This window comes from Dicentrarchus labrax, unplaced genomic scaffold (genome assembly GCF_905237075.1).
Source record: "Dicentrarchus labrax unplaced genomic scaffold, dlabrax2021, whole genome shotgun sequence".
Taxonomy (NCBI): domain Eukaryota; kingdom Metazoa; phylum Chordata; class Actinopteri; family Moronidae; genus Dicentrarchus; species Dicentrarchus labrax.
In genome coordinates this window covers 19,677,498-19,705,139 of record NW_026136720.1, presented here as the reverse complement: position 1 = coordinate 19,705,139, position 27,642 = coordinate 19,677,498, and the positions used below count along the sequence as shown (strand labels likewise).

General features: G+C 40.0%; 1 protein-coding gene across 2 annotated transcripts; it reads left to right on the top strand.

The window, feature by feature from the left end:
* The first annotated feature begins 445 nt into the window (after window positions 1-445).
* On the top strand, window positions 446-26,428 carry syt12 (synaptotagmin XII). 2 transcript variants are annotated; one of them, XM_051381467.1, is made up of 8 exons: window positions 446-937; window positions 14,216-14,276; window positions 14,995-15,188; window positions 16,043-16,447; window positions 21,172-21,387; window positions 22,795-22,915; window positions 23,404-23,537; window positions 24,322-26,428. In XM_051381467.1, exons 2-8 carry the CDS (start codon window positions 14,231-14,233, stop codon window positions 24,493-24,495), a joined length of 1,290 nt encoding a protein of 429 aa, XP_051237427.1. In that variant the 5' UTR covers window positions 446-937; window positions 14,216-14,230; the 3' UTR covers window positions 24,496-26,428. The 2 variants fall into 2 exon arrangements, with proteins under 2 accessions (XP_051237427.1, XP_051237429.1); XM_051381469.1 differs by lacking the exon at window positions 446-937 and adding an exon at window positions 957-1,363.
* Window positions 26,429-27,642: the final 1,214 nt, after the last annotated feature.

Genomic DNA, 27,642 nt, shown 5'->3' with positions numbered 1-27,642 from the left:
GCCTGTCAGCAGTCCTTTCATTTACCCTTAATTAAGAAAATGAATAAAGATGAGTGTTTTGCTATCAGAGGTGTCATCGCTGCACCCTGCCCACCTCCACTATAGGCAGTTATGTAATTCACACTGAATCATCCCCAACAGCTGAAGATGATGATGAAGAAAAAGAAGGGAGGAGGAGGAGGAGGAGGAGAAAGGAGGTTTATTCTTGGGACAGAATTGGGAGATGGGGGGGGGGTCAGATTTCTGAGGATGAAGAAGGAAAAAGTTTGGGTGCTCCTGAAAAAAAAAAAAACACTCACACACCCCCCATCCCCGTTGCATAACACCAGGCTCTGTGTGTGTGTGTGTGTGTGTGTGTGTGTGTGTGTGTGTGTGTGTGTGTGTGTGTGTGTGCGTGTGTGCGCTGCTGCTGCTGCTGCTGCTGTTGCTGCTGTGGAGCCTTGGAGGAGGAGGAGGAGGAGGAGGAGGAGGCGGTGGTCTTGTTATTGAGCGGCCCGGCGGTGGAAGTTTCGCTGCAGGGGTGGGACTTTCTTTCTGCAGTCGGTCGGTCGGGGGTGAGCTGCGGCTCACACAGAAATGCCTCTGGCAGCAGCTTTCCAGACTCCAGCGAGCAGCAGTGGAAGATAAACCCTCCTCCTCCTCCTCTTCTTCATCCTTCTGCTCCTCTTCCTCCTCCAGCTGGCCGAGTCTGAGAGCTTTCGGATGCGCTGAAACGGGCGGAGTGTGAACGCCGTTTCCCTCCCCATCCTCCTCTCCAACCCTCCACCCCTCCCCTCCCCCCAACCCCCAGGATACACAGACCGGACCGGCACCGGTGTCATTGGATGGAGAGAGGCGCCTGAAGAAGGGAGAGCGGTGGAGTTGGTCTACCCCCCTCCTCCTCCTCCTTCTCCTCCTCCTCCTCCTTCTTCCCTACTGCACCAAAAGAAAACTCCGGGTAAGAAATGCGTGCTTAGCTCATGATCCTCTGCGCTCCCGCACTCCTCTGTGCACAACACGCAACATGCATCATGGCGAGACTTTGGACCCCCTTCTGCTTCTTTGTTGACAGTGAGGGGATTAATGTAAAGCGTGTGAGGCATTAGCTGCGCTTGTGAATGCATCTGAGCAGACGGAACGGCAGGCTTTTTGTGGCACGGCATTACGCTCTTCTCTTTCAGTCGACCCAAACATTGATTCGCATTGCTCCTGATCCAGGAGCCAGGTTATTGGCTGTGGCATTGGACTGATGCTCGCGGGCAGCCTTCAGTGGCTCCGGGGGTTAAAGGAGGGAAAACAAATGGCACCCCGAGCAGAGGGAGCTGTCCGTTCAGCACCACTCTGCTGAACTCCAGCTGGAAACTGTGGCCTAAAAGAAAAAAAGGTTTGATGAGCAGCTTTAGGGATGCGGTGTAAAGTGAAGACAACTAAAAGTCAGCCTCAGTCAGTCAGTCATTTGTTTGCAGAATAGAGTTCACTCCTCTTTTTTAGAGCTGCCATTTATCTTTACGCCTTAAACACTGAGGATAACCATTGTGAGACTGGGTGTCCTTTGAATCAGGTCTATGGATAGAGTGTGTAATATGCTGTGCAAGGTGTGGAGCCCTTTTAGGCTGATTTATGATTTTTTGGGGAAAAAATACGAAATTGACTTGACTGTATGCTTTTACTGAATATTAATACATTAAGCTATAACCTCCATGTTTAATTTGATCCCAGCACATAGGTGGTGGAAGAACTTTGCCTAAATGAACTGCAGTACACAATTCAAGTTCAGTCATGGAATATGTGATCAGAGAATAATGAAGATTGAGAATTGAAGCATTAAACATCATCTTTTCTTTACTTTTGTCAAAGTTTTATCACTACTGAGTCCTGATTTAAATTTTTGCTTTCAAACAGTGTGTACTTTTGTGCCACTTGATTGGTTAAAGTAGTGGTTCCCAACCTGGGGTTAGGACAACAAAAACAACATATTTGTAAACATATATTTTAATATATCTTCTCTTTTGGGGGGCCTTTAATGCCTCTTTTATGCAGTCAATGGTGGTCAAACTGGGGAGTTCAAGTTTTACTTTTGGATTATGAAATATTGGATAATTTACCACTTCAGACACTAAAATCTGTGCAAAAATCGTATTTATTCTGCCAACTTTGTGTCAGAGACCTTTAAGGCAAAAACAGGAAGCAAGTGAAAACAGCAGCAGGTTAAAGGGACATCACTGGATTAACCTTAATGCAGAGCAGTAAGGTGTCATCAGGTGAACCAGTGTAATATTTCAGGATCGTATTAACAATGTGGGCCTGTGGAGTGAATGTAGTTTTTTTTTTTTTTTTTTTTTTCTGAAATCTGAAAGGTAACATCACTCTTGTTAAAGTGCTGAAACATTACACAACCTGTAGCAAGGGCCAAAAAGGCTGGGAATCTATGTGCTTTGAATGTCGCTTTCACCTGTTAATCCTGTAAAGTTGATTAGATAATGACACCTGTCAATAACAGTAATCTCCACTGTTTTTTTGGTTGGCTAAATGCTTCTTCCCAATCCGTTCGTTCGAGTCTTTCAGAGGTTTTATGTTTGTGTGGCTGTTTGTGATGTTTGGAGCTGGCTATGCTATTATTCACTGTAACTAAAGCTGACCGATTGTCTCTCTAACACTTTCTTGGCTTTCTAGACGTCCTGTAGCCTCCCATACTTTTTATTTTTTTTACCTCTTGGCTTCCTTTCTGCGTTCCATCTTAAGAAAAAAAAGTTATTACCTCGATTAACTTTTCACATCAATTAACAGTAAGGCTAAAATATGTGTAGGACTAGACGTTCTGCCTCTCAAAGCTGTGATTTAAAAATGATGAAATGCATTAAGGATCCAAAAGAGGAGCGTTCACCTAAAACCACCCGGCTTTGTTTGAGATATTTTAAACTTAGACACTGGGGAGAAAAATGAACTCTTGTTAGCACAATCTCACACTCTCCTCTCCGGCTATTAGAGTTTGGCCCCCACAGCTTCCTAATGATGCTGGAGGTCTGTGTGAAGTGGCTTACGTGTGTGTGTGTGTGTGTGTGTGTGTGTGTGTGTGTGTGTGTGTGTGTGTGTGTGTGTGTGTGTGTGTGTGTGTGTGTGTCTCACTCTTCATGCCTAAACCAATATCATCACAACCAATATCATCCAAACCAATAAAGACTACAAGTACTAGCCAATCAGAGGCAGAGTAGAGCAGATCATGTCTTTGCCACCCTGGGGAAAATAAGTTGTCACCCATAAATGTCACATTGCAGCGACACAGACACAAACAACTGATTGGTCCGCTTGGTGTGTGTGTGCATTGTCGGAGAATGGAAGGCGACTCCTGCAAAACCCAGATGAGTTAATATTGTCATTTGAGAATCCCTCTTCAAACACAAACATACACACATTCTGAGAGTGTGTCCTCTCAAACACAGAGACAAACTACACGCATACAGGTACGCTTAGCAGGTACACAGTGAAGACACTTGTGCATTAGTTGGCTGAATCCTTCGACACCTCATATTAACATGCCACCTTCCCTTCCCTGCGTGCCCGTTGAACTCCCTCGGAAGAAGAGCTTTATTACATTAGGAAAACGGAGAGCACTTAAGTCAGCACTGGAGACATGTGACTCTGTGAGTGTACTGTAACGCATACGGGCCCGCTGCCATTATCAAAATGGTCTTTCCTAAGATTGAGTGGTCGCGAATCAAGTATCGCAAGATGAATCATATTCATGAGATTAGACTTCTAGAAGTTATTGGGCATTAAACAGTGCTGGCAACATATAGAACTGCTTTATTGACTGTTATCCTAAAGCACCAGTTTGTACATGTTGAGAAATATTTTGCTTTCTTGATGAGATTGATGCGACACTCACATCTGTACTGTAAGATATGTAGCTAGAGTTGGTTAGCTTAGCATAGCATAAAGACTGGAAACAGTTTGCCTGGCTCTGTCAAAGGTAAAGAAAAACTTTATTAATTAACATGTAACATCTTTTTTGTTTAATCAGTACAAAAATTGGCAGTTTTATAGGTGGTTCTGTGCCGGACTATATTTTGACTGGTTACCAGCCATTGGTGGCTTTAGTAGTGAGCTTGAGATGAGGTGGTAGGCAGATTTTGTTATCTTTATACAATCAGGCTGGCTGCTTCCACTCTTTATGCTAAGCTACAGTAAGCTAACTGGTTGCTGGTGCCAGATACATACCGACATATTCTCATCTCACGCGTGGCAAGAAAGCAAATAAGCATATTTCCCAAAATGCCAAACTTTTCCTTTAAATGTCCAGTGTGTAGGAGTTAGTGGCACCACAAGGCCTCCACTTACACAAAAAGTGGGGAGAATACAAATTCAAGTTTGACATAAAAGTTAAATGTCTGCATGTCTATGATTCAATGTAAGATTTAACCTACAAAGAAGTAAGGCTACAGAGTGGAAGCATAAAAACGGTGTCACTGTGCAGATACTTTTGGATCTGACTGCAGTTACTCAATAGTTAATCAATAAAACTGTGGCTTGGCTTCAAATCGTTGCTCTTCCCCACTTTGGAGAATTTAGGCTTCCACCCACTTTCACATTACTGAGAGTGAGTGAACCTTTTTCCAAAACATTAAGTTGGGTCTGACAGACATTTTTGCAGCACTAAGTGCTTTCCCTGTAGTGTATTAGCCTAATTGTGAGGATGTTAATCTATAAGAAGCAGATAAAATCAGTTATTGTAGTGGGGGGGTCAATGATCACATAATTCAGCTTTTCAGCCATTAACATCAGGGCCCCAGACTGAGACTCCAAGATTACAAAAGTAATGAAAAGTCAGTGGTTAGGAAACATCCATCCAGGTGTGGAAATAAATGATTCTGGAAGATAATGTGTCAATCATTTATTAGGGTAACTAAAGGCAAAAAAATATTATTTTAAATAATTATTCTGTAGTCAATTCAACCAAATAAGTGTTCTGTCTCCATTTGTTTGGTTCTGTTGTACTTTTACAGTTTGAATATTATCTTTTTCAACATTCTGATGCTTCATGTGGTTTACAGTGAAGTCAGCAGACTTTTTCACATAAGCTCATCACAATCTGCACATAGAGCTTTTCTGTCTCTGGCAAAGAAGGAGAGAAAATATTTAACCTCCAGATTTTTGGAGACAAATCAAATTCTAGTTGAGAGTTGTTTAAGTAGCTCTTGACTGAATAATCAAACTAGACAGAGCGCAAACAATCCACTGCTTGCTGTTATACTCAAAGACGCCTTTTCCTTTAATTCCATTCTGAGTTAAACTGGCAAACATCATCTTTTGCAAAGCAGAGTCAAGTCTTTATCTCTGTTAGTAAGACCAGTTGAAACAGATCATTAAATGAAAATCAAAGACATTTTGGTGCTCATTCATAATCACCAATCATTGTTGACTGATTAAAACCGGTTCAAGAACCAGACCTAATTTGGTGAAAAAGGGGTTCCTCCTAGGTCCACACTGGTCTTCCCAATAGTTCCCATAATCATTGATGTAACATGACTATGTAGCATGCTGATATTGAAACTGAATATTAGAGGAAATGTAGTATTTTAATAGTATTGTGTGTTTTTAAATCAGTTCTCCGCGTACCACTGGAGGCAGCTCAAAGAGATAAATCGCCATGAAATTTGATATACGCATTCATGTTCTTAATTCCTTCAGGATCAATGGTAATAACTTTGGTGATCCCTTAACTTTTATACTAGCTCCATCATCTGCTCAACATTTCAACTTGTATAATTTGTAAATACCTGCAAGACTAATGGTTTTTAGTGCTAACTAGCCAATGTTAACATGCTAAACATGCTTAACTAAGATGGTGAACATAGTAAACATTGTACCTGTTAAACATCAGCCTGTTAGCATTGTCAGCATACATTTGTGTGGTTTCCGTACCTTTGCCACACTTTTAGCAGCCTTTATAAGTGCCCTTGCCAAAGAAAGTTTAAGTTCAGCGTGTGTTGTTTTAACTCTGAGTGATTGAGCTGATTGACTGCAGCGTGCAGGTTCTTCCTGTCTCAGCTGGCGCCGTGGCTGACATTTCAAAAGCGGCGCCAGCCAGTGTGATTTTACTTAACTATGCACCAAATGAGCTGTCTAAACCAGAAAGTCAAAGTCTAGCTGGCATGGAAACAGGCAGAAAGGAGGTAGGACAGAGAGAGAGAGACAATTGGCTTTGCTGCCTGTATACAGATTGCTGTAAAGTGTTATACTTGGCCATTTCCCTGAGCGCGGCAGCGAGGCAGTTAATTTGATTATGAGTCATTGGGCGAGATTAAAAGCAAAGTTGATTGATCAGTTGTTGGGAGAGCGAGCGAGAAAGAGTCAGAGGGAGCAGCTGGCAGGCCTGTGATCCCTTCCCCCTTCATCCTCTCTTCTCGGCTGCATTTTTATATTTCTCTTTCAGCACAGTCACTCATCTCTTTTTCATTTTCCTTCATCTATTCTTATTGTTATCTCATCCTTGTCTCACTCCTCTCCTTATCTAACTTCTCCTCCTTTCCTTCTTTTTCCCCCTCCTCTTTATTTTGCTGTATGTGCGTGCGTGCGTGTGTGTGTGTGTGTGTGTGTGTTGTATAGTCCATTATACTAATGTGGTCCAACAGCTTTGTGGGGACCACACAATGCTGGACTCTACAAGTTTAAAGGGCTGTTTAAGGATTAAGACTTGGTTCTAGGGTTATGGTTACAATTAGGTTAAGGTTAGGGTTAGGCACGTAGTTGTGGTAGTTAAGGTTAGGGTAAGGAACGAGGGAATGCATCATGTCAATGACGGGTCCCCATGAATGTAGTTACACAAAGACTTGTGTGTGTGCGTGTGTGTGTGTGTGTGTGTGTGTGTGTGTGTGTGTGTGTGTGTGTGTGTGTGTGTGTGTGTGTGTGTGTGTGTGTGAACATAAATCTGTGGAAATGTCTGTTCTTATTGATTAGACCTGTTTTAACATGCAGCTCCAATAGAGGGGATTTCTTGTTTTCTTTCTTCCTGACTGTTAGCAGCAAACAGTAGCCATCGTGGATTATTTACATCCCGTGTGCAGAATCTGCTGCTCTCTGAGCCGGTGTATTTGGGTTTGGGCAACATACCAAAGAAACAAAGAAGCTTTTTTACATTCAGATACAGAGATCTAGAGTATACACTCACTATTAGAACTATGTTATTATTACTAGACAAAAGCTTTCTTTCTTTCTTTTTTTGTAGTTGAGTGAAAGGCAACATATAACTTAAAAACCACAGCATGAATTTAGATAGTAGCCATTTTTGCTTCAGAAGTTAAAGAACCACTAAGAAATCACCACATCCAAACTTCATTGGTAGACTTTATAAAAAGATGGACCCACACCAAGCTTTTGGCATGAGGAAAACGAGAGCTTATACCAGATGAAGGGGATCAGGTGGTGTGTCTTGTCTTGTAAGGGGAGCATTATTCACTCAGTGGTAGAGGTCGTAAGGTATAACCATAAATAGAAAGTAAATAGAGAGAGGGTTTTTATAGAGGGTTAAAACTGCACATTTGAAACAATTCTTTATGATTATTGACTATTATTGAGGTGTTTAAATTAGAATTTTTCTTACTTATGTTTTACTATTGTAATGATGAAAGTTGCAAAAACTGTGCGTGATTGTTAAGAGGTGAAGGGAACTTTCCACAGTCTTTGTAACATACTTTCTAATCAAGCTAAATGTTTGAGTACAATACAGTGAAAATATTTTGTACAATCTGTAAACTCACGGGCTTAAGTCTGTTAGACCCGATCCCAACTAGGCTGCTTAAAGAAGTTGTTCCCTTAATTGGCACTTCTTTACTGGATATGATTAATCTTTCTTTATTATCAGGATATGTACCACAGTCCTTTAAAGTAGCTGTAATTAAACCCCTTCTTAAAAAGTCTACTCTTGACCCAGGGGTTTTAGCCAACTATAGACCGATTTCTAACCTCCCGTTCCTCTCTAAGATTCTGGAGAAAGTAGTCGCCAAAGAGTTGTGTGACTTTCTACATAACAATAGTTTATTTGAGGATTTTCAGTCAGGATTTAGAGTTCATCATAGCACAGAGACAGCTCTGGTTAAAGTTAATAATGACCTTCTGACTGCTTCTGACAATGGACTTGTCTCTGTACTTGTATTATTAGATCTTAGTGCTGCATTTGACACCATTGACCATGATATTCTTTACAGAGACTTGAGCATCAAATTGGCATTAAAGGAACTGCCCTAACCTGGTTTAAGTCATACTTATCAGATCGTACTCAGTTTGTACATGTTAACGATGAATCCTCCATAAATACTAAAGTTAGTCATGGAGTTCCACAAGGTTCTGTACTTGGACCAATACTATTTACTTTATATATGCTCCCTTTAGGCAACATTATTAGGAATCACTCCATTAACTTTCACTGTTATGCGATGATACGCAGTTATATCTATCAATCAAACCCAATGAAATTAATCAATTATCTAAATTACAAACATGTCTTAAGGACATAAAATCCTGGATGACCTGCAATTTTCTGATGTTAAACTCAGAAAAAACCGAAATTCTTGTTCTTGGCCCCAAAACCTTAGAGACTCATTGTCTAAAGATATAGTCACTCTAGATGGCATTAACTTGGCCTCTAGCACCACTGTCAGGAATCTTGGAGTTCTCTTTGATCAGGATTTGTCATTTAACTCCCACATAAAGCAGACCTCTAGGACTGCCTTCTTTCATTTACGTAATATTAGAAAAATTAGACACATACTATCACAGACAGATGCAGAAAAACTAATCCATGCATTTGTTACTTCAAGGCTGGATTACTGCAACTCTTTATTATCAGGTTGCCCCAATAAGTCCATTAAAACGCTCCAATTAATTCAGAACGCTGCAGCACGAGTACTGACAGGAACTAGAAAAAGAGATCACATCTCTCCTGTACTAGCTACTCTGCATTGGCTCCCTATAAAATGTAGAATTGAATTTAAAATACTCCTCCTCACCTATAAAGCTCTTCATGGTCAGGCCCCTTCATATCTTAAAGAGCTCATAGTACCCTATTACCCCACTAGAACACTACGTTCTCTGAATGCTGGGCTACTTGTGGTTCCTATAGTCTCTAAAAGTAGAACAGGAGCCAGAGCCTTCAGTTACCAAGCTCCCTCCTGTGGAACCGGCTTCCAGTTGTGGTTCGGGAGGCAGACACCCTCACCACTTTCAAGAGTAGGCTTAAGACATTCCTCTTGATAAAGCTTATAGTTAGGGCTGGATCAGGTGAGTCCTGAACCATCCCTTAGTTATGCTGCTATAGGCCTAGACTATCGGGGATTTCCCATGGTGCACTGAGCTACTCTCTTCCTCTCTCTTTCTGCACTCATTCATGTCCCTTTAATGCATGTTACTAACTCCACTTCTTCCCCGGAGTTCTTGTGCTTTCTCGTCTCGCAGGTTCTCATGGATCCTGGTGGAGCCTCCTGCCATGGTCCTGCTTGACTGCCATTGCCAATACTGTTGTTGCTGTGCACCTGTCTGTCTGTCTGTCGCTCTCTCTCTCTCTCTCTCTCTCTCTCTCTCTCTCTCACCCCAACTGGTCGAGACAGACGACCACCCACCTAGAGCCGGAGGATCTGTCCTAGGTTTCTGCCTTTTAACAGGCAGTTTTCCTTGCCCTTGTCGCCAAGTGCTTGCTCATGGTGGTACTGTTGGGTCTCTGTAATTAATGTTAAAGAGTTCGGTCTAGACCTGCTCTATTTGAAAAGTGTCCTGAGATAACTTCTGTTATGAATTGGCGCTATACAAATAAAATTGAATTGAATTGAATTAACAAGGTTGAAAACACAAAGTAAAGAAAAATGTTCCAAAGCAAGCCTCCATCTGCCAGCTCAATGCATGAGTTGTTTTATCTCATTTTTTCAGCCGTCTGAGGCTGAAAGAAAGATGATTCTAGTAGTTCTATTTAAATGGCTGTGATACTGTATCCGTGGAAGGCCAATATTGATGGAGTAGATTTGATATGTCCAGATGGATATCATCTAATATGTCTGCAGGTGTTTTGGGGAGGCACAGCTGCAGTGTCTGAACACACACACACACACACACACACACACACACACACACACACACACACACACACACACACACACACACACACACACACAGACAGACACACTTGTACCTGGAGGAAAATGTTGTCAGGAAGAATTTTTCAAGAAGTTTTCAAAGTTTTACTACCAAGTAAAGCGCTCTAGTCTGAGATATTAACTGGAGAAGAAGTACTTTTGTCTTGTTTAGACATTTCCATGTTCATAATCATGCATGATTTTTAACTTCTCCATTGTGTTGATTTTTCCATTGACAGCCTCATTACTGTTGTGGAAAATTGTATTTCACAAATTTCACAAGCTCTGTTACATTGCATTATTCACATGCCACTTAACGCTCATCACAGCCTGTTTTGCAAGCCCACATTGTGACAAGATATTCATTTCATGCATATCTTGGTAATTAAAACGTCTTCCATACGACTGCTCTCTGTGTGCTCTGGAGGAAGACGGTCTTTTTAGGCATCATGAGGAATGTTATCAGACACAGAATCCCTGCAGCAATGGTGATAAATATAAAGGAGTGAGAGAGTCGAGATCATGTAGGCATGAAGATGACACATCACTAGAAAAGCTTTTATGCAAATTATCACCTTTCCTTTCACAGGCATGTGTTAATGAGCTGTCAGCCCAAAGGAAAGTCTCAAATCTGAAGGATACAAATCACTAACTGTTGATATCATGGAGTAAAACATCATGGCTTTAGTTGAGATCAGTCTTTTTCTGGCTCTAGACAAGTAGTAGGAGTACAAAAATTCAGCCTGGTCCACATTATTACTTTCCTCTCCTTAATGCTGCCATCTTCTTGTCTGTTTTCCATTTTCTCCCTGTCTCAGTATATTACACCAACATTTTCAGCCTCCTTTTACAGTCTCCCTCATCATACTATTTGAGACACTTAGATTTTATATGGCAGTTGGTGACAGGGAAAATGGGAAAGAGAGGGGATGACAAGCAGCAACGGTCATGGTCTTGATTATATTGCTCTCTGTCGAAGTCAGCATGCAGAGGATCCACCTTAAGGCTGGGAAATGCGTCTCTGGTCTGCACATAAGTGAATATGAACGGGTTTTTTCTTTTCTTTTTGTGTGTATGTGAACATATTCTTTATTTTCCATTTCAAGCCGACCCACAGACAGTAGGATCAACCAGTCAGATTTGAGATATGTTGAGATTTGGCCGCCAGCTCCCCTGTGAACCTCTGTGATCTATTGTTACCCATAACTCTACTTTCTCTGCAGAAATGTAATTCCAAGCCTTAGGCTGACAGATGACTTGTTGCCGGCATTGTTGATCAAAACGTGTGCAATAGTGGTTGTGTTGTATTGCAGAAAATCTTCATTTCCTTTTTAAGGTATTTCGTTTGGATTCTGGCTCTTGTGGTCAAAACTTGAATCCTTTCAAGATTTGGTTTGTTGGAGTGTTGATTCCCACCCAGGGGTTCTTGTACACCAGGGAGTATTACTGTGGTTGTCAGGGCTACAGGGAAATATTGTGGACTACCTTTAAAAAACAAAAAACAAAATAGAAATTTGGTTTAAAAAAAAAAGTATATCCACAGACAGTTGCCAGTTTATTAGGCAGACCAGTCTAATACAGTCCTGCAATAAAACCTATCTTCATGAAGGTGTTGATTCAACTGTGTGTCATTTTGGAAGATTGTAGTTTGTGACTAGGTGTACCCAATAAACTGAGGTAAAAAGTAGCATATTGATCTGACTCTTTATTAAATCTATAATCACAGTAAAGAACAAACTACAACCAACTATAGGCTGACTGCACAGGAGTCAGGTGTAATATCTGAACCCCACATGCTGCAGCTAAGCAGGACTGGATGAAAAGTGAGCAGAAATCTAAACACTGCCACTTTCAGGATCACTATGTGTTGCACAGTAACAATATCTGCTTTTGAATAATCATTAGTGTTAAATATCATCAGTCTAATAAACACATTTTGGAAGATAACGGCTGGTGTACGGGTTATGACAGACAACAAATTGGGAACTGCTCTATTAGAGGATAATTACGCCGTTTTAGATTATCAATTGACCAATTCCCCTCTTCCTCTTATTTAGCTCTGGGATCAAATTAATAATCTTTACAAAGCTGCAGTGAGTGCGTGCTTCCTTATTTTCAAACGTATTTCTATTTCAGGCAAGTTGGACTTCATTGTTAGTATCCTGCCTCCTTAAGCCCACTGAGGCACCAGAGCACCCACGCTGCCTCATTGTTATTTACTAAATGTGTCTGAAACGTTGTCTTGCTCTCTCTCTTTTTATTTCCCTCCCTATCATTGATCCTCTCTCATCTTCCTCCTCCTCCCATTCCCTCTGTTGAGCTTCCTCTGGACCTAAACACTCATATGTTATTTTAGGCCATGCCAACCTGATCTGAGCGATGCCAGGCCAATATTTTATTTGTGATTATTTATTTATTTTTTGGGGGGGGTCTTTGCTCAGTGCTTCCCTCTCTGCCAGAGATTCCCCATGCTTTACTAATGGAATATCAGCAGCTGTCAGTGGGCCCTGCACTGCGTCAGCCACTTTAATTGGACTGCATGACTGTGGTCTGCAACGCGCTCAGCAGAATTGAGTCAACACTCTCCACAACCCCCCCTCCAGCTTTTTTCTATATCATTAGTGTAATGCTCCCGCTTCCCCCAAGCCACTGAGATATGGGGAGATTCCAACAAGCACGGGAGGATGAGGGGAGGTTGGGGGAAGGAATGAGTCACACGCTGGAGCCCATCTTTTTTTTTCCTTTTTGCAGTTTGCGTAGGAAGAGAGGGTCACAGGGAAATATTGATATCTTTTGTCTCTTGAAAAACAGTCCTTGTTGCTATTTTTAGAAAGAACCAGAATCCAGAAAACTGAATTGATTTCTTATTGCTGTCTCTGAAGCAGAGGTGGAAGTAGTTTGACGTCACCATACAACCATAAAATCTCAAGGGATGAAGTCGGGGTCGGTTATTGAGATGCTAAGCGCCTGACTTCTGACTTCTCTGTATTACTTTCCATCCTATTTCGCCTAAATCTGCATAGGTTGAGACTTTGTGGTCACTCGCAATTTCCTTCACAGCCATTGATTTGACATTTGAAAACTAGAGCCAATCAAAATGTAGGATGTGGGACATGGGATAAAGATGCTGTGCTGTCCCTCGCAGAGTGGGACACCTTGTGGCTCCAAAAGGAGCTGCATGAAATCTGATAACATTAGCCAGTGAAGCATTACACAACACTAAATCTCTGGCCGAACTGTTCGCAGTCGAATTGCATTGTGGGTAATGTAGGTGCCAGATTTTGACAAGGGAGAAGAATGCATGGATAATGATATTTCTCATTCTGCTGCAATGATTTTGATCCTTTTTTTTAAACTGTCCATAGTGATTCTGACAATGTAATGCAATGCTCAATCAATGGAGTACTCTTATAAACCATGGCCACAATCATTCCTTAAACTTAACCAAGTAATGTTAAAAGACAGTTTTAGAAGGCACTGACCAACAGGGGACAGATCAGAAAACAGCCATTTTGAGCCAAAAGTCTGCAGATTTTCATTCCAGCTGATCATCTCAGCAGGTCATCTCACTGCTGGTGTTTCCTCCCTCTAGAAGCTCTGTTAATCACTGGGTTGACTCTTGCAGCTTGAGTCTCTGCAAGGGGAAATGTACCAAGAGTACTGACTTCCCTCATTCTGCGTGCATGTTATTTGTTATTGTGCATGTACCCCATCCTGTTCATGTACCTGAAACAGCAGTGGATGTCAGGAGTCCTTAGGTTCCCGTGGTAGATTTTGCCCTGTGGCCCAAAGCAGGCTAATTTGTCCATGTTTGCTTTGATTAATGTTGAAGGCGAAAGATTTAGATTGAGAGGATTTAAGGATGACTACGTTTTTATAATGTTGTAACTGTTACTTAGTATGAAAAGGTTATAATTGTTGCTTCAGCTAAATATTCAATATTTTTCTAGCGGAAACCCAAATTGTATTCTGAATAATGGACCAACTTGCCATTTTGAATGAATTCTATGATTTCTTGTGTAATTTCAGCTCTCAGTGTCAGACATTACTATGGGATTATGATTCTGACATAAAAGGCCACTTGAACAGATTTTTCTTTGGATTTTCTTTTTCAGGCTGGCTGCAGCACCATGTCCTCGGCTCAAAGTGGGGATATATCAGGCTACCATCTGAGTGGTGAGTGGACAGCAATGGTCTGACTATTGCAGCATATTCTTTTACTAGTTTTTTTCTGCATGGCTATCGTTGTGTGGATTAATGCTTGACATCTGTGGTTTTAACCACACTGTTGTAAATTTATATGTGAGGATGTGAGTATCGAACTATGAGGCTGTTTGTGGATTTTCATTCAGGGTGTGCATTTGTGTATCTTCTCTCCGGTCTATTTGACTGCTGTTGACACCTTTATATACAAGTTTTACAACACCTCCAGTCTTGTCGGCCGCTGAAGGCCGTCGATGTTACAAAACATTTTAAGTTGCCCTATAATTGGCTTATCTCTTGTGCTAAAAAAGTAGAGATAAAGCTGTCAAAGTCCTGCCGCAGAAGTCATTCATCTTGAGAAAGCCAGCTCGACACAAGCTCATAATCCCTCTCTGAATGCAACATGAGAAGATCTGACATCTAATTCAGAGTGGCATTTCAATTTGTTTGTCACATTTTGTCCTAAACTATTATCTGATTTACATAAAACTTTATGCATCCCGAAGTCTTCCAAAGTAATTTCAATGTTCAGTGTTAAATGACAAGGCCTGAAACGGTGTCTGACTGTGCTCAATGACTGTGAGCTTGTTAAGACAGCTATGAATCCAAACTTAGGTATATTACACTATATTCTATTGACAAAATGGAAGTAAGGATAGCTTTAAGCGCTTGTTTTGTGTGTCTGCTTCAGTGGTGCGTAACCCGCCCGGCTGGGAGGTGGGGATCTACCTGGTGGGCTTCTTCGTGCTGCTGGGTGTGGCCGGGCTCAACATCTGGAAGTTGTGGAAATCTGGAACCTTCCCCGCACCGTCCCCCTTCCCAAACTTTGACTATCGATATCTGCAAGAAAAATATGGAACCTCCTTCTCAGAAGTCAGACAAAAGGTACATTTTAATTCACGCCACTCAGAAATGTTAAATATCAGTGCACAAAATACATGTGTCTAAAACTTCCCCATAAGACATGGAAGTGAGAGGTTTTGTGAACTTAAAGCTCAAAATCAACAACCAATCACTTGGAGCAAGTGATGAGCAATCATGTGGCACGGAGGGTCATGAGTCTGCAGCTTTTCTTTCCAATTGAAGACTGCAGTAGCTGATTACAAAGAAAAGTTGTTGGCTGAAGGCTTTTTGTTAATTCACAGTGGCACGAAACACTGTCTCTGCCCCACAAGATAATTCTGGTTTATTACAATTGGGGTATTATTATATCTCATAAGTACTAACCAGAGTAATTTCTGAGATCTGCACACAGCAACATTACTAGAACAAAGTTTGATGGAGCAAGAAAACAGAACAGAAAACTCCATGAAGGATAATGTTACCCTGGGTGTGTAAATAAGCAACAGTTTGAAAACCCAGTTATTGCAGGTTTAACATTATTGCCACTACGATTAATGTTGTTAGAAACTTGCTTGGTAAGCTCCAAGTGCAGGATAGACAAGACAACATTCAACACAGCATACTGATAAAGAGGTTTCCTTGCCATTAGTAAAACTCACTTTGATACATTTTGTGGTTTTGTTATGAAATACTCGTTATGACTATTACATGCAAGAGTAAATTGCAAAGAGTTTGAAAAAAATAGTGTTACAAGACACTGAATAAATCTAAATGAGTTTGTTTTGGTTGTACAGCGTTATGACACAGAACAGCCGAGTTATTCAGAGAGATTCTTATTTTTCCATCTCAGTACCTTTAAAATATCTTTGTTTCCTTTATTAACTCCCACCCTGAAGCGAGCAGCTGCCAACAATCACAGGCGAACTTCCACCACTTCCAGCCGCAAACCCAGCCTGGCCCTCGGCGACACCCCTGACGGATTCAGGGACCTGGGCCACCTGGAGCTGATGAGCAGAGAGCTGGACCCGACCGGCATAGCCCAGCTTAACCGGTCCATCTCCACCGACTCGCTCAGCTCCATCTCCTCCATCGCCAACAACTTTGGCCACGACTTCACGGTAGGCCAGCTGGAGGTGACGCTCGAGTTTGAGCCTTCCAGGCATCCGGGCCAGGGGACGGGAATTCTGCACATCACTTTGCACCAGGGCAAAGACCTGCTGGAGAGGGAGGAAGGGGACTTCCCCGGCTGCTTCATCAGAGTCTCCCTGGGGCCAGAGGAGCTCAATGTGGGAGTCACAAGGGTAAGGAAGCTGTTGTATTCTTGTCTTTTTGTGGTTATATGAGTGTATTAAGTTCTTGAGAATGATAGAAAGGAAAACCCACATCTTCCACCACCACAGTGATAAGACGTGGTTCTCCTTAGAGTCTACTGGGGTGTTTTTTGCTTGGTTTTTTTGGCCACCATAAGTTGTCCTTTGTGTTTGGAAGGGGAGGGTGAAGCGAGGGAGTTGTGATATGCAACTACACTGCTAGATGCCACTAAACAAAAAAAAAACAGCAAATCCTGACTAAAGCACTATAGTGTGTGTTTGTAAGTGTGGATGCATGTGCGAGCATTACTTTACTTTTTTCAGATTTTCAGACATATGATTAGTCTGAAGGCAGTTCCTCGTTAGCTGCTGTTATGGTACAAAAAAGAGGACTTTAAGCATAACTGCCTCTAGACTACTAATGGAGCAGAGATTCTGGACTGGGGGAAAATGAAAAGAATATCTTCTCAGACAGTAATTAGCAGTTAAAACATGACGAGTTAACTTGGGCAAAGGACTGAAGATAAAAGTGGCTCCTGACGTTGTGGGAAAGCAGTGAGGCTGTAATGTCTGAAGCTTCCTCGCTCGGGGGGTCAGCTTTGACTCACTTGAACTGTGCTGAAGATTTTAGCCCCAGCTGAATTTTAGACAGAGACAGCAATACGTCCCATGGAGTGAGAGGCTTGATCCTGCAGCTTGACAAGACAATCCTTTCCTGTCTGATGGAAGAGCCTGTTTCATTTACTTGAATAGTGAGCCCTCCTGGGAGCTGGATGCAGTGAGGAAGGTTGATTTCACAGCCTTTGCCTTCATCAGGAGAAGATGTGATTAACTCTCATTTCACTCAATTTGAAATGCAACCTGTAACCTGTGTTTAGCTACAGTTTAGGTTATAATGATGATGATATGTGGCATGCGGCGATGAGATTTGAGATAACAATCCTTACAGTGAGCAGTGATTCCTTTACAGTTCACTCAGTTTAAGATGTTGATGATGATGCTGCAAGTCACAATATATTAATGCGAGTGTAGATTAAATGAATAGGGTTGATATGACAATATGAGATAGTATAAACAATCAGACTGTTAATATAGTTGTGCTCATAAGTTTACATACCCTGGCAGAATTTGTGATTTTTTTGGCCATTTTTCATAGAATATGAATGATAAGAGAAAAACTTTTCTTTCACTCATGGTTAGTGGTTGGGTGAAGCCACTTATTGTCAAACAACTGTGTTTACTCATAATGACAACAGAAACTACCCAAATGACCCTGATCAAAAGTTTACATACCCTGGAGATTTTGGCCTGATAACGTGCACACAAGTTGACACAAACAGGTTTGAATGGCTACTAAAGGTAACCATCCTCACCTTTGCTTGTAATCAGTGTGTGTATAAAAGGTCAGTGAGTTTCTGAGCTCCTGACAGACGCTTGCATCTTTCATGCAGTGCTGCACTGACGTTTCTGGATTCTGAGTCATGGGGAAAGCAAAATAATTGTCAAAGGATCTGTGGGAAGAGGTAATTGAACTGTATAAAACAGGAAAGGGATATCCAAGGAATTGAGAATGTCAATCAGCAGTGTTCAAACTCTAATTAAGAAGTGGAGAATTAGGGATTCTGTTGAAACCAAACCACAGTCAGGTAATACATTTTTGTGCCAAGAAAATACAAAGGCACAGGAAACTTGGTCAAAATTGATGGCAAGATGAATGCAGCTCATTAGCCCGAAAGCTGCGCATGGGACGTACTTGGATGTTCCAATATGACAACGATCCAAAATACAAGGCCAAGTCGACCTGTCATTGGCTACAGCAGAATAAAGCGAAGGTTCTGGAGTGGCCATCTCAGTCTCCTGACCTCAATATCATTGAGCCACTCTGGGGAGATCTCAAACGTGCAGTTCATGCAAGACAGCCCAAGAATTTACAGGAACTGGAGGCTTATTGCCAAGAAGAATGGGCGGCTTTACCATCTGAGAAAATAAAGCGCCTCATCCACAACTACCACAAAAGACTTCAAGCTGTCATTGATGTTAAAGGGGGCAATACATGGTATTAACAACAGGGGTATGTAAACTTTTGATCAGGGTCATTTGGGTAGTTTCTGTTGTCATTATGATTTGAAAAGAGTAAACACAGTTGTTTGATAATAAATGGCTTCACCCAACCACTAACCATGAGTGAAAGAAAAGTTTTTGTGTTATCATTCATATTCTCTGAAAAATGGCCAAAAAAATCATAAATTCTGCCAGGGTATGAAGACTTAGGACAACTGTATATCTGCAAATCACAATGGTATGATGGTATTTAATTTTCAGAAACTGATATTTCTGTCTTGATTTCTCAAATAATATACCAGAAATTATACTTAATATTAAATATTATGTCATGATTTATATCCCATAAATCCTAACACAGTATAAAATTTGATATATAGATTTTATCAGAAAAAGAAAATATTAAAACAGTACTCACATTAACTGGCTTACTACCTCTTTATCCTCATTTAAATCTCTAGTGTTTTCTTGATTTGTTTTGTAAATTCTGTGCTTTTACTGCAATTGACTTTTAATTTCCACCGTTAAATTGCTCTGTTAAAAATCTTAATTATGTGTATTTTATTTACGTTTTGTCTTAGTGTCTCATAATTTTCACTTACAATGAGGATTTTTGTCATAGATGAACATTTTTCTTTTCTTTTCATGACAGAAATGTGCCTTGATTGTGTCCTTTTTTTGGAATTATCCACTAAAACAGTTTGATAGAAAGCTTGAATCTAATGTGGACTGACCGTTCTGACAGGAAAAGAACAGGGCTACATTCCTCCATCTGCTACACCTGCCACTCGCCGTCTGCTCTATGCGAGACATTGCCAGAAAATCTTACTAATTCCTGCCTGGCTGTGAGTCATCCACATTGCACCTCGTGTTCCTGTGGTGCACAGTTTGTGCGGGGCGACACATAGATTCACCAGGGCTCTCCATGTTGTTCTGTTGTATGAACGTGAACAGGCTGGGTGTAATAATAATGGAAGCGGCCACCGATGCAGCGGCTTTAGTGGCTCCCTCTTTGATGTCGAGGAGTGGTGAAGACCAAAGGAAATGCTGACATCAGCTTCACTTGCCCTGATGGTCAAGACAGCTTCTCTCTCCCTCTCTGTTTTTCCTGCGCTTTCTCTCGCTCATTTTCTTTGTAGTCACTGTTCTTGTCTCACCCATCACACGTCGATCACTCCCTCTTTCATCCCATTTTCCCCTCATCTCATTTATTTGCTGTCACTGCTTCTTGCTTTTGTTTTTCTTAATAATGTGTATGCCACTCTTCTCCCCCTCTCTCTGCTGTAGCTCACACACACACACACACACACACACACACACACACACACACACACACACACACACACACACACACACACACACACACATCCACACACATGCCTCCCTCTGAGCTTTTATTGCCTCATTTTCACCACACACATCACTATTGTTACCCCCCAAAGCAATAAGCCCAACAGTAGAAACAGACAGCCAGCCTCATATTGTACAGGTTTGTGTGTTGGGCTGGCAGAGAGATACTGCCTGCTTTGTATGCTTTATATCTTTATGAAGATATTTACACAGCAGCAGCAGCCGGGCCTTTCCTGGATTCTGTAGGTTTTGGATGTATGATTATGATGCTATTCGGCGGTTTGATATGAGGCACAATCCAAGGTCAGCCTCACAGGCTGATTTTCAGACCCTGTGCTCTGAATCCACAATTCTTTTATTGTACAGTGAGTTGAAGATTTATCAAAATCTACTCTTGCTGACCTTGCACAGCACATGTTCATTTTATTATTCTTTTATTATTCTGCTTCACTGCATTTGTATGAAACCTACAGTGTTTATTTCAAACATATTTAGCAAGAATATTCCTGATTGTGTTTCACACCTCAACAACAAACACTGGTGTGAAAAGGGGGCTATTATTAAATCCACCCTCATCTGCACATTATAGTTGCCTGGTAACTTCCGACTGCTCTGTAAACCCTCGTTCCAGCACATGCTTTCACATGAAAAAATGTAATCCGCCACAAGGCAACTGCTGGTCACTGTTGCTGTGGCAAGTGAGTCTCTAACTTTGATCTAAAGTAGTCATGGTGTGCTCTGCTAGCCAGGCCAAACTGACTCCAAACGTCTTTTTCATTGGGAAATCTGTTTCATCTGCCAAGAACTGAATAATGTCTTAATTTCTGAATCCACTTGATTTTGAGGATGGTTGACGAAACCAGGTGTTTGCTGGTGTTTTCTTCCAGAATGATACTAGTGAAAACATCTAGTAGTAGCAGAGTGAAGGAATGTGTTTAGAAATATGACATCTGCTATGACCTTGAGTGTCATTCAGTCTAATGAAAAAACTTTTTTCTCATTTACCTAAAAACTTTGGTTTTATTTGCCCAGATCTTGAGATTAGTTGAAGAGATTAGATTAGATTAGATTCAGTGTCTTTACACCAGTACAAAAAATGCAGTTTGGCATCTAACCAGAAAGAAAAAAAACATACCTATGAATATTATATTCTATTTCTCCCAATAGAGCCTCTTTTAGATGACCATCCTGTCTGTTGATGCCTCCCAAATTGATACAAAGTTCAATTAGTTGGGAGGTGTATGTATGTAAGTAAAAAATATAGCGTACATTCCTACATTTCAGTTATCTTCTACCTCTCACAGGTCCAGACGAATGCATTCACCGTGATTTTTGATGAGCGTTATTCCATTCCTGTGGACTTGTCCACTCTGGAGGAGTACAGCCTGCGTTTTGCTGCTTTTGGTATCGACGCTGATGAGCGAAACATCAGTGCTGGGGTAGCAGATCTCAAACTGTCAGACCTGGACCTCACCATCAGACCATTCAACGCCTGGCTCTACCTTCAAGATGTCAATAAGGTGAGTTATAATACAGTAATGTATCGTAGAGTATACTTTGATATGATTGAATACAGATAAATAATGCTACAATAAATCCTACAGTTTGGCCTTCTAGGCACATTTCCAGTAGGTCATGTATTGCCTCCAACAACAACTACAGTATGTATACACTGTGGGAAGAATGGTGGTATCTGAGGACACCTGCTGGAGTTAAACAGAACTACATGTCATATTCACTAAAAAACAGTTGAGTGGATTACTGGCAAAATGTAATGATTAAGGATTATCTGATAACAGATGCAGTCAGTTAAAAACTGATAACAGATTTAATGAAATGCCTTTCCAACTGTGAGTTAAGTGAATAGTAGATTATTTAAAAGAGCATGATGGACGAAGTGGTGAAAGAAATACTCCTTCAATCATTTAATTAAGTACCAACACCACAGTGCAGAAATACTCAATTACAAGTAAAAGTTATGCATTCAGAATCTTACTTAAGTAAAAGTATTATGTCATCGTGTCAAAAGTACTTGTTCTGCTCAAAAAGACCATAACATAACACATCTTTGGGTTTTAAATATTTATTCAAATGTCTCTTTGTTCAAAATTCTACTAATGTATAGCACTTAAAGTAAATGTATGTAGTTACTTTCCACCACTTTAACTTAACTATTATTTTAATATATTAGGACCCCCGATTACGTACCATCTCTTTCATAAACATGGCATGTCTTTTTAAAACTATATAAGTAAGTAACTAACTTACAATTCACTGTGTGTAATCATAATATATTAAAAATAAGACAATGGACATGAAAAAGCTACTTTTTTTCTTCTAAGCTACGACAGTTTGATCTTTAAAGTCTCTGATCAAGACTTCATCTTCACCAACATCAAACAAAACCAGTGTAAATACAATAAAACTTAAAAATAATAGATAATCAAATTAGACATTTTTTTATGGTATTTCATTTTTCTGTCTTTAAATTATGAACTAACAATTTAATATTAAAATGTCAAAATAATTTTGAACTTAACAAATTTAACGTGCTATTAACTTTATTAATATGCTGCTGATTATATTCCATCTCACAGTTCATTTATTCCTGCTTTAACATTTACAGTTTCAATTTGTAATGGCTTTAATTTAAATACAGCTCTCTTTAATTTAAAGATGTGTAAGCAGAACAACATAAAAATTTAATTAGCTCCAACATACATTAGTAGTAGGAGCTCTGGAGCACTGTGGGTGAAGACTGAATATATTTACTGAGTAAACAGAATCTTAATGTCAGCTCCCAGAAGATACAGATATAGGTATAAAAGAAATCATGATTGTGAGGAGTGTTTTCTCTCAAAGCATCACCCAGACTGGCACATGTACTGTTATATTAATGTCTGCCATGCTCTGCTATGACTCCACAGGCTGTGGACGCAGTTGGAGAGATCCTGTTGTCTCTCAGCTATTTGCCGACAGCAGAGCGCCTCACAGTGGTTGTGGCCAAGTGCAAGAACCTGGTGTGGACCAACGGCAAGAACACTGCAGGTCAGGGACATTTGTTTGTTTGCTGTTCTGTGTGTGTGTGTGTGTTTTATTTGTAAGTGCATGTGAATGGTAGCTGCATGACTGTGTGAGTGTCTGTATCTCATTATATGAAAATCATTTATATTCCATGACTGAATATATTTACTGAGTAAACAGAGTCTTAATGTTAGCTCCCAGAAGATACATTTATCTTCATCCAGAAAGACAGATGGGACTTAAATGACTTGTTCACCACATTAAATATCCAGATAACATTGTACCAATAAAGGTCATCTACTGAAACACTGTCATTATCATCCAAAGAGCTAATGGTGTGTACAGGACTGTACTTCTAATTGATTACTCTTTAATGAGGAGTTTATTGCATGCTCTACAAATGTGTGCAGGGGTGTGTGGGTGCAGTGGGAGGTATATTTGTACATGTATAGTTTGGGTTTTTTGAAGCCTGAAATGCAGTTGTAATCTCATTCGCTCATTTTCGTATTCAGATCCGTTCGTCAAAGTGTATCTCCTGCAAGACGGCAGGAAGATCAGCAAGAAGAAGACTTCCACTAAAAGGGATGACACAAACCCCATCTTCAATGAAGCCATGATCTTCTCTGTGCCGTCCATCGTCCTGCAGGTGACGCTTCAGACTGCGGCCCATATTAGTCCTGAATGACAAAATGATGAGATGAAGCTTTATGTGTCCACATAGGAAATTTAGGTCAAGGAAAAAGATAAGATAAAATCTGATAACAACTCTAACAACAGTACTTAAATTATTAAAGCAATAAAAAGAACATGAAGCTGACAATTATAACATGTTAAGTGGACTGTATGGCATTCATATTGGCAATGATTTTTAAAATACTTACAATGTGTTTACCATGAACACAGTTTTAAATAGTCAGCCCTTTATCCTTTGTGCCTCTCAGGTGTTATTTTATTTGTAAATGTTGTTTTTATTTGTGCTTATGTGTTAACTGCTCTCTCAAACCAAGAGAGACATAATGTAAGAGATAATTTATGGTGACATGAATACCTCCAAAATATTTCACACATCCAAGTTTCAAGATTCAAGAGGTTTATTATTTTATCAGTACAACTGAAGTGACTGAAAGACCGACATTTCTATCCCTAGGGCCATGTATAAACATACCTATGCTGACAATTCTATAAAATTCTATAAAATGAACCTTTTATGGATCAGTCTATAAAGTAACTGATCTTACACCTCTGGCTATTTACAAAATGGGCCAAACAGTAACACAATGAAATGTGAGCAAAAGGTGATGAGGTTAAAAGGCAACAACAATAAAAAATAGCAAATGTTAAATTAACTGATTTGGATGAACTATGCCGTAAAGAAGATGCTGAGTCATGCTCACACAGCAGGTTGTGTAACCGTGTTTTGCTGTTTGCAGGAACTCTCCCTGAGGGTTACAGTGGCAGAGACCACAGAGGACGGCCGGGGCGAGAACCTGGGTCACGTGATCATCGGCCCTGAGGCCAGCGGGATAGGGATCACCCACTGGAACCAGATGCTTGCCACTTTGAGGAAGCCTGTGTCCATGTGGCACCCTCTGCGCAGGATCTAGTCCTCTTTGCCCTTGTACGTAACCGACCTGTTTCAAGTAAAACACTTGCTTCTTCACGTTCCTTTCACCTCTCCCCTTATTTGGCGCCATGCTCAGATCTGTTACACTGTTTTAGGCCCACGGGAGGATACTGTGTCTGTGTGTGGTATGAGTCACTCTTCCGGCGAGTAACAAATTGGGGTAAAAAGCTTATCTTCAAGTAAGGGGGAGGAATCTGAAAAGCCAGTGTTTGACCCTGAACAGGGTGTTTCATTGATCCCTAGATCAATATGTTAAATCCTGTCTTTAGTATTTGGCTTCATTCCGGTTCGGGTGCATTATGGGTGAGGGTGGAGTTCAGGAAGCATATCCCAAATTACCCAAATTAGACACACATTGAAAGTAACTGAGTTCTCAAATGGTGTGTGTCCTACGTCCTTACATTGTCCCCTTGGCTTGAGAATCGTGCTGAATCCCGATTCTCCACCACAACAGCAGCGAAGGAGACACGAATACGTGGATAAATGTTCCCACCTAAAAAGGTCTTGATCAGATATTTAAGTTTGGAGTTAGAGGTGAGTTTTAATTAACAAATGGAGCCCAACCTTAGCAGGCATGACCCCCTTTCTGCATGGTGCCTACTCTGGTTGTAGCCTGTTATAGCTGTGTAGAGACTGACTGACTGGACGGAGGGGTGAAATCACTTCTCTTTCAGGAAAAAACTCATTTGTCTTTTCAAACCAGTCATTGATTGCGCCTACTTGATTGATTTCGTAGCGGTTTTAGAGCCGAGTTGAGTTAGCTCTATTGGATTTGCTTGTGTAATTTGTTAACAGTGAGACTGACAAATAATAGAGGTTTTGGTATTTTCAGTATTTATTGTGCTTTTGAAAAAAAAAAAATCCAGGTACTCTTATCCAGGTGAAATAATTGTAATTTGTAGCAGTTGTTACAGGGTGGCCAAATCAGATGTAATTAGCATATAAATATCATATTACATTATTCTATTTTTACCATGATTAATGCAAAACAAGTTGCATACGCATATTTAACAGTGTAAATAGTGTACAACAACTACACAACTTCTAATTTTTCCTTTAAATTCTCATTCATTCCACTTTAATAAACATCCAACTCCAACTTCATTTATAAAACACTATATTTAACACCAATATCGTTGCTGATCAATGAATTATTATCAAAATACCTCTGGGAATTTAACTTGTGATGTATACTAACCCCATTTAAATGGGTTTACAGTTCCTTTTTATGTTAAAGGAAACACCTTGATAGTCTGAATTAATCTGTAGTTGTTTTTCACCAGGCACTTGTCACACTTGTTTTAGCTTTTGTCATTAAGAAACCTGCAAAGTTCTCATTAGCACTGAGGCTGCTCCTGGTAGAAACCAACAGGAGCCTCTTTGCAGCTTGAAGCCTGAGTGGTAACATTGCTAAAAATGCTTTTTTGGTTAAAATGAAGATAATGTGCCAAGGGCCTTGTAAAAGTCAGAATGTCAAGGTGGCTTTTTATCTGTCTCTACAACATTGTGCAATAGTGCTGTTTTGTTGTAACTTTTGAATGTGAATTATCATGTGAAATACCTGCTAACTCTAAACGCATCATCAGCCTTATTGTTGTGATTTTTGTTTTTGTTTTTTGTTTTTTCAAGCAGAACATAGCCTATTCTAAAAAATTTTCTGAGTGCATTCCTCACCTCACTTTGAAAATCAATCCAAAAATAACACACCTGTGGTCATATAATACACAATATTTCCTACTGTGCCAAATAATGAAGCAATATTTTCATTTACAATCAGCATTTGCATTCAATTCAACAAAGCTGTAGCCTACATTTGATCATGCATGAAGTTATTTAGCACTTGATGTGAATGTGCCTCAAGAATACAGTGTATTGTGTGAATGCTGTTTGAAATAAATGCAATTCAACAGTAACAGTCTGACCACTTGTTTATCTTCTTGGGATGACCTGGAATCTGAGAGGAGAAAAAAAAAAGATGCCTCAATCCTATATTTTTGGATACCACAAAAGTAATCATTGAGGATGGCGGACAATGTATATCTATATGTAGAACCATAACAGTGACTTCTACTTCTGTGTGTCAGCTAGTTTGTGCTCATTTAATTGAACATTTGTTTGGGAATATACAGCACTAAAGATATAAATACAATATAAACTGAGGCCTGTGATAAAGTCTAGTTTTAAATAGTTAATTAGTTCTGTTTTGTGCTTATATGATGCATACAATACAACATGTATTAAAGGTAATAGTCCAGGATCTTTGAGGAATAAAGAACCAAGCAGCTCATTTCAGCCCTGGGTCCCTTAGTAGGTAGGTCTGACCGTGGTGCTTTGTAAATTTAATGATTCGGTTACTCAATACTTTTACTCTAGTAACACAACACAATTAAAATGTTCTCTTATCACAAAATACTCTGAATTTTGGCCTCAAAATCTCACATTGCATTCAAAATGCAAACACCTGTTTCAAATAATATAGTAATGTTTGAGAATCACAAACTATTTTCATCACTGAGTTTTAATCATCATTCAATTTTAAAGTAATAAATTATTATCAAATGATGCTGTCATACATAATTTTGTCAATTTATGCAAAGTGAGTATTTAACATAAAAAAAGCTTTACTTTTACTCACTGAATATGCTGTATTTTTGTAAATATAGATAATGTAGTCTAGAGTCTGACATTACCATAACATTATGATGGTGACAGTACTACAGTACAGCAACAGACACACAATACACTGACATATTTCTTTCCGCTACAGCCTTAGAAATCCATACATTTGAAATGGAGCAGTGATAGTGACATAATCTGTAACTGTATTGTATGGCTTTCTTCGAAAAGTCCATTAAGCCATATCTATGTGTATGTTTATAAGTTATAGGTTCATTCAGCAGGTTACTGATGGTTAAATGTCCAACACAGTGCAGTCAGTGAATAAGTAGAGATTATTTCCTGTGAATATTGATCAGAGATGAGTTTTCCTGATATTTTGAGTGACTTTTTTTAGTGACTGTCTGTATTATGTATAACAGACTTCATAGGCTTCTTTTTGACAAATTTAGTGTTTTATTCTCATTGTTCTATTAGCTCTTTGGTTGTTTTCTAATGCAGGATGAGGCTG